At 46.1% G+C, this 11,866-nt stretch overlaps 1 protein-coding gene across 2 annotated transcripts in view; it reads right to left on the bottom strand.

Annotated features, from left to right (window-relative positions):
• Positions 1-496: 496 nt before the first annotated feature.
• CNNM3 (cyclin and CBS domain divalent metal cation transport mediator 3) overlaps positions 497-11,866 on the bottom strand; it is a 38,633-nt gene continuing 27,263 nt past the window's right edge. The window contains exons 6-9 of one of the 2 annotated variants that reach the window (XM_063310981.1): positions 9,902-10,035; positions 5,653-5,788; positions 3,832-3,933; positions 497-871 (exon numbers count right to left, since the gene is read on the bottom strand). In XM_063310981.1, coding sequence (XP_063167051.1) covers positions 3,884-3,933; positions 5,653-5,788; positions 9,902-10,035 — 320 coding nt within the window. In that variant the 3' untranslated portion in view covers positions 497-871; positions 3,832-3,883. The remainder of the gene's footprint in view (positions 872-3,831; positions 3,934-5,652; positions 5,789-9,901; positions 10,036-11,866) is intronic. The other variant, XM_063310980.1, reaches the window with a different exon arrangement.

Below are 11,866 nucleotides of genomic sequence, written 5' to 3'. Positions count from 1 at the left end.
TGGTCTGGCCCAGGGGAGCCGATTCTGGGCAAAGGGGGCAGCTGGCAAGCCTGACGCCAGGATGCCGAAGAGACGTGCAGGATTCCCAGAAGAGCCTGGGCTTTGGCACTGTTTGGGCAGGGACAGGCAGAGGACAGGGACTGGGGGGTGCTGTGCCTGCTGCAGGCACTCGAGCGAGCTTGGGGAGGCGCACGGAATCGCGGCTCGCAATTGGCAAGGCGGGGCATTCTGGACCCAGGAAGGCGGGAGGCCCCAGTGCCCGCAGCCAAGTAGAGAATGACAGGTGGTGCGACCAATCTTCGGGGCTGTGGCTGCGAAATCTGGCAGGGAGGGAGTCTGGCAAACGGAAGTGCTTTTCAGGGAGTGGGGGCCAGGAGGGATTAGCGTGGCGGGGAAGTTGAAGCACAGAGAACAAGTGCAATGCTGGCGAGGCAACAAGCAGGAATGGCCTGGCAGCTGCCTCCCCATCCGCCCGTCTGTTTGCACCACAGGTGTTAAAGGAGTCGAGTCTGTATTTGCAGGCTACTGCCCTCGGCCACAAACAAACTTTGCCCAGGTCCACCAGCCCTCTGCAGTCAAGCGCTGCTTGCAAACGTCCTGGGCGTGGCAGCCCGTCGGAGCACTGGAAGCCCCTGGTGTTCGGTCCAGCCAGCCCCCCGAGATGGCCAGGCTCCACCCGGCTTAGGAAGCTCCTGTTGGAAACGCCAAACTAGAAGTCCATCTGAAACGAGGGCAGAAGCCAGGAGAAGTGCTGAAGGTTTTAAGGGAGGGGTCCTCCCGGGCTCCCCAGCCTGCAGCCCTAATGCTGCTTGCGGAAATCAAACCCCCGTGCTTGCCTCTTCCAGCAGATTCAACTTGCTTTGCCATTTCCCTGGAACATGGAGACAAGGAACAGCCATGAAACGTGGTCGCACGACCCTTGCGAGGACAGGGCAGCAAATGGCGCATGATCTGCGGGAGGGGAAGCCTTCCAGGCAGGGAATGCTGAACGCCACAAGCTGCAAAACAGCGCACGGACAGAGTTCCCCAAAACCCTGGTTGAAAGCTCAGCTCGGCCAAATTTCCTAGGCAGGACACCCTTCTTAAGTATCAGCCTTCCACTGGCAAGGGGGAATGAATATGGCAGGCCTACTTTACAGGTCTGTTGTGAGATGGTGCCATTGAAAGGCAACTAAGCACTGTCTATTCCTTACATTTTTTTCATCTGTTCAATCGTGTCCGATTCTCGGAGACTGCCTGGACAAGTTCCTGCAGTTTTCTTGGCAAGGTTTTTCGGAAGCGGTTTGCCAATGCCTCTTTCCTAGGGCTGAGAGAAAGTGACTGGCCCAAGGTCACCAACCTGGCTTTGTGCCTAAGGTGGGACTAGAACTCCTGGTTTCTAGCCTGATGCCTTAACCCAGTGCTTCTCAACCTTGTCCGCTTTAAGTGGTGTGGACTTCAGCTCCCAGAATTCCCCAGCCAGCCATGCTGGCTGGGGAATTCTGGGAGTTGAAGTCCACAACGCTTAAAGCGGACAAGGTTGATAAACACTGCCTTAACCACTACACCAAACTGGCTCTCTACATTAATATACATCTTATCTATTCTGCGAAACTTTACATGCTTGCTTTATACATCACTTGTAGACAGAGGCCTCTGGTGGTCCCACCACACCCAGAAATGCCACTGTTTGCACCTTTTCCAACTCATGCTAATCTCCATAAGGTCTAGAAACATGAGCAGAGGATTCTGGGATGCTGAATGCTGCAGGGGACCTCAATTTTTCTAGGTAATTGTTCTGGAGGTAATGGGACAATAATGAAGGAGAGGGATCGTAACAGGTATGCAAACTGATGCGCACTGATTGCTAAATAAAAGCTGCTGATGTTTTCCACAGACAAGTAGGGAAGAAACAAAGAATTATCTGATAGGATCAACAGTCCAAACAGAACGCATTTTCATAATTCCTCTTGCATTTTTTTGCTATTTTACATATTTAAGTTTTCTAGTCATGAGGAAAGGGCAATGGAAATGGAACTGTATCACTCCCTTTGGGTTTGAGACATTTCAGAAGTCCTCCTCACTTTTTAAATCTGGGTAGCTATCTCAAATTTCTCCAAGCAATTCAGAACAACATACCAGGTCTTCCCTTCCTCCATGTTGATCGTCACAACAACCCTGTAAGGTAGGTCGGGTTGAGAGTCAAGAAACTGACTCAGACTAACCTAGTCACCATCAGGCTGTGCGGAATTTCAATCTGGGAGTCTGTCAGTCACAGTCACAGACCCTGCAAGCCAGCCTTCCCTACCCAGAGGGCTCCAGGTGTGTTGTGACCACAACTCCCAGAATTCCCAGGGGTTTTGCTTGGGAATTCTGGGAGTCAAAAGTCCCCAATGCATCTGGATGGCAAGGGTTGGGAGATGACTGCTGTAACCATTATGCGGTACCATGCAGGCTCAGAAGTTCTACAAAACGGCCAGAAAAGTAGAAGAAAGCAGGGATTTGAGGGAAGCTAAATTATCAACTCGTGGGGACGCGGTGGCGCTGCGGGTTAAACCGCTGAGCTGTCGATCGGAAGGTCGGCGGTTCGAAACCGCGCGGCGGGGTGAGCTCCCGTTGCTCGTCCCAGCTTCTGCACACCAAGCAGTTCGAAAACATGCAAATGTGAGTAGATTAATTGGTACCGCTTCGGCGGGAAGGTAACAGCGTTCCGTGAGTCATGCTGGCCACATGACCCGGAAGTGTCTATGACAACGCCGGCTCCAAGGCTTTGAAACGGAGATGAGCACCGCCCCCTAGAGTCGGACACGACTGGACTTTACGTCAAGGGAAACCTTTACCTTTACTTAAATTATCAACTCAGTATTGATGTTTGCGCTTCTAAAGAAATGGGGGGGCCCAACCTTCATCTGAACATTGATTATCCCTGGAATCAGAACTGTATAAAAGGGAAATCTGGATGTTTCTTCTGTTGCTGAGCTTTGAAACGGGGAAGCTTAAAAGCAGGGGCGTTCTGGAAGAGCGGCCTAAGGCACCCCCCAAGCAACCTGCTTAGCCAGGCCACATGACCATCGGGCACATGTATTCGGCCAACATACTAAGTTTGGGAAGTGCCTGGTTAGTTTCCTCCATGGCTTCACGGCTTATATGAATCTGGGTTAGTTTATGGTTCAACATACTGCGTGAACCAGAAAATGGGTTCACGCAGTAGCCAGGTTAGGTATCTTGTATGAACTCAGCCTGTTGCTGGAACCAAAGCTCTAAATCAGTGTTTCTCAACCTTGGCCACTTGAAGATGCATGGACTTCAGCACCTAGAATCCCCCAGCCAGCCATGCTGGCTAGGAAATTCTGGGGGTTGGAGTCCACACATCTTCAGGTGGCCAAGGCTGGGAAACACTACTCCAAACCATGTGAGTCCTTGACTCATGAAAAGCCATTCCCTGTCAATTCATTCCTGAGTGACACAACAGAAGGAACAGAGACAGCAAGCAGGGACCCCACTTCTAATCACACGTGGGTAGAAATAACATTCACTGCCTTGTAAACACCGTGGGAAGATAGCTGGGTTCGTCCATGGTAGGCAAAGTTTTCCTCGAGCAACGCCGGGATGTGGCTGGAACGACCCAGTCACGGGGCCAGGGGCCCCGTGGCTCGGCTGAGCCCCCTTCCCAGGTGTGGCAGGCAGCAATCCCTGGAACTGTCATATTGGTTCCCATGTTTGAAATCCTCCCCGAGAGTTAGAAACCTTCTGGAGTTTGCCCAGGGTCGGGCACCAACTGTCCAAAAGGGGAGCACCGAGACAAGAGACAGAGAGAGACAGAGAGAGAGAATACTATCTGAAGATATTTACCTTGTGATTTAAAAAAAGAAAGGAACTCCAGGCTATGGCAGAGAGGCCTGTGTTAAATGCGGTTTTCAATTGTGCCAAAGAAAGAGAGATTTAGCGGGAAGGCTGGAGGAGGGAGGAGGAAACAGAAACAGGAGAAAGAGAAGCGTTTAGCTCCTGAAAGCAGATGCAGAGAAAGAGAACAAGCGAGAAAGCTTGGAGAACAGCTTTGCCGGGCCAGGGACTCCAAGGATACAGCCTCGCCCCTCTTTGGAAGCCCGGCGGCTTTGGTCTGGGCAAACCCTAAGTGCCTGGATGGGACCCACCCCACCTGGGCTATCTTTTCTTCCTGCCCCATCACCTCCACCTAAGCTCTCTAGCTCCCCAGTGGTCTTGCCTGGAAAACCCTTGCAGGGGTCTTGTAGGACATCGGCTTTGATTCTTGTCCTGTCTCTCAACCCCCCACCCCTTTTCTTCTGCAAAGCTATTCGGGCAGCTCCTTACCCTGATACTCTATTGTAAAGATGCCTACTAGGCATATGATTTCCCTCAGTTCTATCTTCTATGCCAAAGGAGATGGCAAGCTCTTTGGGGCAAGGGCTCATCCTCCAGGATCTTGGTTTGCACAACCCAGATTTCATATCATGACCCCTGCAAGCATCAGGATCTGCACCCCAATCCAAAAACATTGCCTGCACACTCTGCCCCCTTGTTAAAAGGAAATGGCTTATTGATTTATTTTTTAAAAAAACATGGTTGAAATCTTGTGAGATTTGCTGAATTTCACAGTATTCTAAAGACTTTACATAAGAACTTAGGTGCTGTCATGAGTAAGGACAGGTGCCATCACTGAAATTTCAGCAGATTTAGTGATCTCATGAAATTTGGAAAGGGGGGGTTGGGGGATCTGGGTTGTTGTGCAAGAACTGGCATAGATCAAGACAGAACATGGGTTCCATCCAGGACAACCGTCCCTGCATTCCCCGCTTACTTTTATCTGGGGAAACCCCAGCATGGAAAGCTCTATGTTGCACAGGATTCTCAAGGGGCCTCCTTTGGTTGGCAAAGGACCCAGGTTGGGGCTCCCAGATACTTCAAGGCTCTGCAGCAAAGGAGTAGGCTGCCCCCACCAATCCAGCCCTTTTTCCATGGGAAACCAGGAACAAAGCTCAGGGATCTTTTTCTGCTGATCTTCTCTTGGAGGAGATCCTGAGAAGCCTCCTTGGAAGCCCAGTGTTCTCCAGAATTTAGCATTGGTGGGACAGGATCAACCCCGTCCAACCCAGAGCCCCATCAGCTGTTGAGAGTAGCAGGATTTGAAAACCTAGCTTCTCCTATTTCTGCCCTGATGTGGTTTTACTTCTTTTTTTGTCCCCCTTTCCCTGAGTGACCTCGGACCCTCTGTTCTTGATGCCTCCTTTCCTCTCTCTCAGGAACCTTTTCCCCCCAGTTCTCTCTGACTCTGACACTCCTCCTCTGTTTGCACAAGCATTCCAGGAGGACAGCCATGTTACTTATGGTAGCCCAAACTCAGGAGTCACCTGGCGACCCCTTTTCCAGCTAACAAATCTTATTCAACGAGACCAGCTTTTGTGAGCTACTGCTGGTGTAGCTGATGGAGACGGCTGCAGCTCACAAAAGCCAAAGATTTTACTAAGATTTGTTAGTCAGAAAAGGGGCCATCAGACCCCCCCTGTGTTTTTGCTCAAGCAGAAGTCCAAGTTTGATCTGAAGGCTTCTGCAGTCAGCTTGGGGGGCCGGAGAGAACCAAACGGATGTGAAATCAGCAAGGCCAAGCATCAGGGGACAGTCCCAACTGGCCACCCCAGCAGCGAAAGGGCCTACCTGCTGCAGCATTTTTGTCATTGAGGAGCTTTGTCTGGCTACTGGGGACAATCTTCAGATCCACAGCCTCAGGGGACTGAGGTGAGTTCTGTATTCTTGAGGCCATAAGAGCATTGAGATACTGCAAACGGGTGACCTGCAAAGAAGCAGCCGCATGCAGAACATCAGCCAAATAATACTGACAATAACCACTGCTCCTACTGCATCCTGCTCTTTCACTCGAAGGAGCCCAGAGCCACACGCAAAAAGAATGGAAGAATCTTCCATTAAAAAAACCACTCCAGTGAAGAAGAATAACAGTATAACAATTCAAACTAAATTCATTTGAACAACCATTTGGGGTAGCTGTCACCCTGCAAATATCCAAGTGAAGATGTGGGTCTTTAGTTGGCATTTGCAAACATACGTACAAATCATTATATACAGAGAGAGAAAAAAGAGAGAAAAGGGAAGGGGAAGGGACACCAAAGCATATCTGGCTTCAGTATTAAGTAGCCCTATAGATATATTCCTGTTAGGTGATACAGTTAAGTTAAGTCAAGTCACTAAAGATAACAAAAACAAGATAACTTAAACAGATAAGCTAGGATCTGCCACCTCAGTGACTATTACGTCTCCCAACAGGGCTCCTTTGCTCAGGTTGAGCTTCTGAGAAGAATTTAAAAAAAATCTCCTTCTAGCCTTGTAATAATTTCTCCCTTTCTGACTGGTACTGACATGAGTCTTGGGTCTATTTTCACAGTCTTTTTGTTAGTTGGCAAACTGCTAATATATGATCCAATCGAACAGGATTAACAATACAAGAGAATATCCGTGGCTCAGAGTTGAACTGTGGAGCCCTGGGTGCTTTCTGTGCCTGGCTGTTGGCTTGCAGACATTTCACTGCCAGACTAGGTAACATCATCAGTGCGAGGAGGGTGGCGTTTGCTCCCTGTTTATCTACCTTAGCTTGCCCTGCCAGTGTTGGTGGGGTGTTGCTGTGTCTTGATTAGGGTATTGTTTACTGCTTGATTGTTTGCCTGGTGTTAATCCTGGTGTTAATCCTTGCTTATCTGGGTGTTGATTGCTGGCAAGGAGGTGTTGTGGTCTTTTTATTTCTTTCATAGCTTTTTTATTGTCTCTTCTGAATGGTGCATAAATGTGGTTAATCTCAGTTGATGGCTGATTTGTCTGAATGCCAGGCTTCCAGGAATTCCCAGCGTTTTTGGATTTGGCTTGGTCTAGGATGCTGACAGTTTCCCAGTTGAAACTGTGGTTGAGGCTGTCCGTGCGTTGTGAGATTAAGGAGTTTTCATGTGTCTTCTGACTGCTAGTTGGTGTTTGTGGATACGCTCTGCTAGTCTTCTGCCTGTCTGTCCTACACAGTGGCTCTTACAGTCCTTACACTGTATGTTGACTCCTGTTTTTTCTTCTTGGGCTATTGGGTCTTTTGGGTTACTTAATATGTTTTGAAGAGTTTTAGTTGGTTTACGTGCTACGGTGATGCCATGCGGTGGTAACAGTCTGTTGGCCCCCTGAACAGGGACTGTCAAAGTGTAGGTGAGAATCCCCCAGAGTTCACCTGCAACTAGGAGGAGGTCCTTGGTTTTTATTCCCCCCCCCCAACATGATCAGGCTCAGGTAGGCAAAATCGGAGCACCATCAAACGTTGCTCTGCTTGTCATTTTGCCTGCGCAAGCCTCCAGTGCCAGCTGCTGAACCACAAAACAGGATATTTAGATTAAAATTTAATTAGTCAGAATGGCATATTTATTTCTTGCCCAGCCTAACACTAATGAAATCATTTGTTTAATACTCCACCATGCGTTACACAAAAGTGTATATAATTATAGGGGGCTGCAGTATTGCACTGCTGGGAAAGCTCTGCAACAGAACAGAAGCATTTCCCCAAACCGGTGGGCTTTTAACCCTAAAGACGTGCTTTTCTGTGAGAGAATTCCATAATCCAGCGCTGCCAAGAGGCAGGTTCTCCACATCAAGAAATGGTTTCTTTCGAACTGGGTGGGGGTCCCACATTTGGAGCAAAGAATCGCCCCGGATGAAGACAAAACTTGTTTCCAAAGGCTTCTCACCTTCAAATTTTGATTCACTGACGTCATTTTTAAAGGATTAATCCGATCCCTTTATTGAATTCTTTATATTAAAGAATTTTGCTCTGTTCTAGCCAAATGTCTGTCGCAAACCACTGAGCAGTATTTCCAGATTCAAAGCATGTTCTGTTTTTGCAAAGCTAAGATGTTTATCTTGCCCCTGGCAAGCCAACAATGCCCATGGCAGGTGAGTTGCTTGAGACCTGACAGGTCCCTACGTTCCAAATAAATAGACGAACACCCAAGGATTCAAGAAAGAGCATCCAAGCGGACTTCCGGTGGGGATAACGGCGGCTTTAACAGGTTTTCCGCAAGCTCTGCAGACTGACCTGACAGCCGGCTTTTTTTTCAAGCTCAGGCAGGTTTTCTTGGAGCCAAGGAGAGTGCTCTGGATTAAGGAGAACCCCATGAATCATCCCTTATGTCCTCCAGACGGTGGTCACGGCCAGAAGACCACAAAACGGGGTTCCATGTTTGACTAGTGAGTGATCAGCTGGGAGGTGGGGTTGTCATCTCTTCCCACACAGAGCTGAAGCCAAAAGCAGACTTGAAAGCTGACCACCCTATTTTTAAATCACCAACTTTTTTCCCTTATATTTGTTACGGAAGAGTGGCTTTCTACAGCAAAGAAATGTGGAATCTCTTGGTGACTCATTATTTTTGGGATTTTTTAATGTGAAAATCTGGCTTTTTAAATATATATAAACTGTAATATTAAGATTAAAGATCTTTGTTTTTCTATTGTCACTTTTTTAAAAACTAAGCTTTGAGGATTATAAAAGGCTTTTTTCCCTACTTCGTCGAATCTGCGGAGCTGAATTTCATCCTATCTGTTTTTATTTTCCTGTGGGAACGGACTTTGTTCTCACTTTCTACAATGTTGATTGGTTCTTTCTGATGATAAAGTGTGGGAGGATATTGTTATAACTGCCTTAGTGGACTTCACCTTCTTGAGTCACTAGAGGGCGCAATAATCTACTGTGGAGAGACATGGAGGAAATTAAAGTGATTTTTAAAGAATTTTATCTCAAGTTCTGGACAATCTCTCCGAATTTGTGGAGTTCAAACTGTGCCAGCAGTTGGAAGACGCTGACAAGGTTGACAGTTACTCTAAGTATAAGGCTGCTTCCCCAAAGAAGATGAGGATTATTGACTTGGAGATAAAAAAAGAAAGGGGAAAAAAACGAATTCTGGAGATTTGAACAAGAAAGAGATTTGGATTTTAAAAAAAGAGAGCTGGGAAAGGCTGTGTTGCTTAAACATCAAGATCAAAAAAGAGAGTTAAGCTTCAAACGCTGGAAGGTTATTGAAGAATATTTGGAGTGTTCAAGGCAGGCTCCAAAATTGGAGACCTATAAGGGGAAAGCTCTGTGGATAATGTTGAGATGTGTAAATGCTTTGGTTTACTTCGAATTGGGATAATTGTTGAAATATGGTTATAAGGATGGCTTTTTAAGGGTTTAGATGGATGCTTTTGCTTTTTGGGTAACGTTTTTATTTTTGGTAAAAGGATATAACAAACATATTTATTAGGATAGGTTTTAAGGGTTTAGATGGATGCTTTCGTTTTTTAGAGAATATTTGTAAGGATAAAACAAAGTTACCTTTTTCTATATATCACAGTATTAAGATCTTGGCAGGTTATTTTTGTTAGTTTAACTGGCAGAGAGGAATAAAATCATAGTGAAGAAGGATAGTATTTAACTGTTTATTAGGTGAAAAACCATGTTTGAAAGGCTTTTTTTTAACATTTGTTAAATGGGAGGGAGAATTGTTTTAGAGGGGAATATTGTATTGAGATTTGAAATGCCTCATAGAAATAAAGTTTATCATCTAAATTGGAGTAAGAGATGGATACTGATTTATGTATATCTGTTGTAGGAGGTCGGAAGTCACTCTAATAGTTTTCTTTTGTAATTTCACACCTTTTTAGTTTCCTTTTTTACTTTGTAGGTGTTTTAGTTCATGCTTTTTAGATTTTACTTACATGTTAAAAAGTTTAATAAAATTTTAATTTAAAAAAAAAAGAAAGGGCATCCAAGCTACCCACTAGCAAATGCAAACTTAGATCCTGAAGGATCTTGAGGATTTCTGCACGGCCACCCACAATCTGCCCCCGCCCCTCTCACTCTGCTTGGCAAACCACTCCCAGTGTTTACCTTGATGAACTGTAGATCGGTGAGGGCTCGGACGGTGTAGTCAGGACAGTAGGCCGAATAATTGGTGGACTCTGTGCCGTCCAGTTGCTGTTCACGACGATTCATCCGTAGAGTGGACACTGGGGACTGATGGACTGTCGAAAGGAAAAAGCAACACTGTAGGAGACTTGGGAACAAGATGTTGAAGCAGTGCATTTAAAAAAAAAGTAATCAAGTTTCTAGTTCTCATGAAGACAAACACATAGTTCTGAACATATCAGAGGCCTTTGCTGAAGGTTACTAAATGCAATATTGTGGATTCATTTCTAGCTGCACTCAGAGAGTACAGAGGGGTTACAATATAACCCTACTGGATGAACAAATGTAATTTAAACCAAATGCAAAACTGACTGCTGGGGTAAGCATTAGGAACTACAGACTGAACCACAAAATAGTCAGTGAGTCCGTTTCAACTTTTTTCTTCCTTTTTGCCACAGATGCCGAGGGACCTCAGCTAACCCATTTCTTTCAGCCTCAGCCCTTTTCATCTGCAATATGGGAAAGCTGCAGATGATGAACTGCAACCTCTTATCAATTGCGTGCTGGTTGACTGAAAGGGACTCTACTTGCCTTCCTTCCTTTACCTGGTCATTTTGAGATGTCCTGAACTTCAACTTTCATACCTCAATAGTTTAATTTTTGTGTGTGTTTTTTAAAGAAACAGAAATTAGAGTGGAAGCAATGGCTTGGGGTGTGGCAGAGTTGCAAAGTCTGACTCCTGAAAACATTTTTTAAAATTTTGCTGAATGTCTGCAACCTCCAGCTATTATCTCCCTCCAAATCAGTGTTTCTCAAACTCGGCAACTTTAGGATGTGTGGACGTCAACTCCCAGAATTCCCCAGCCAGCATGAATTCTGGGAGTTGAAGTCCAGACATCTTAAAGTTGCCCAGGTTGAGAAACACTGCTCTCAATACTGCTGCGACACATGGTACCTCAAAATGCTCTCAAAATGTGTAATGCGTTGTAGGAGGAGCACCAGGTTAGCCTTATCTAACCAAAATTATTTATCCAAAAATCAGAAGGGATCTGGTAGCCCCTATTCTGGCTAGCAGTTTTATTAAAAGGCATAAACGACAGCTCACTTCATCATAGTATCAAGAACTGCATGAGCATTCAGGAGCCTGGTAGCGCCTTTTTCTGATTAACGAGTTTTATTAAAAGGCATAAGCTTTTGGGAGCTATATTCTGATTTCTGAGGGTGCACAGGTGGGTAACTTTTTCAGTGGGAAAAAGGTGCAGGAGGGAATCTACTTTTCATCCCACCATGGATCCCAGTTCGGACACAGATCTTCTGGTGGGTGATGCCCATTAACTAGGTTAGCAACTAATGCACAGGAATGAAGAATGCGGCAACATTTGCACCAGCAAGCTAACACAAATGGGAGTTAAACAGCCTCTGGTCTCTGCTTTAAAAGGGTGAACAGAATACAGGTAGTCCTCAACTTACGACCGTTCGTTTAATGATAATTCAAAGTCACAACTGCCCCAGAAAACGTGCTTTACAACCTGTACTCACACGTACGACCATTGTACCAACCCCATGAGTGACTGCATGTTGATTGCAGTTCGGGCGCTTGGCAACCAGCTCACATTTACAACTGGTTGCAGCATCCTGCAGTCACCTGATCACGATTTGCAACATATCATGCCGGTTTCTGGCAAAAACTGTCCATTGGGGAAGCAGGATTCGCTTAACGCCCATGGTGATTCACTTAACAACCTGAGATTCGCTGAACGGCCATGGTAAAAATGGTTGTAAAATCAGGTCCGGTCATGTGGTGAGTCAACTTACGACCATGACAACTTACAATGGAAAGTCCAGTCCCAATTGTGGTCATAAATCGAGGACTACCTGTACACATTTGGGGGTCCATCAGGTTCTACTGATCCCTCAAATATGGGCATTATTAAAAATCAGTTACCA

Source organism: Candoia aspera, chromosome 9, assembly GCF_035149785.1.
Source record: "Candoia aspera isolate rCanAsp1 chromosome 9, rCanAsp1.hap2, whole genome shotgun sequence".
Taxonomy (NCBI): domain Eukaryota; kingdom Metazoa; phylum Chordata; class Lepidosauria; order Squamata; family Boidae; genus Candoia; species Candoia aspera.
Note: the sequence above shows the minus strand (reverse complement) of the source record. Positions and strands in the feature narration are given on the sequence as shown.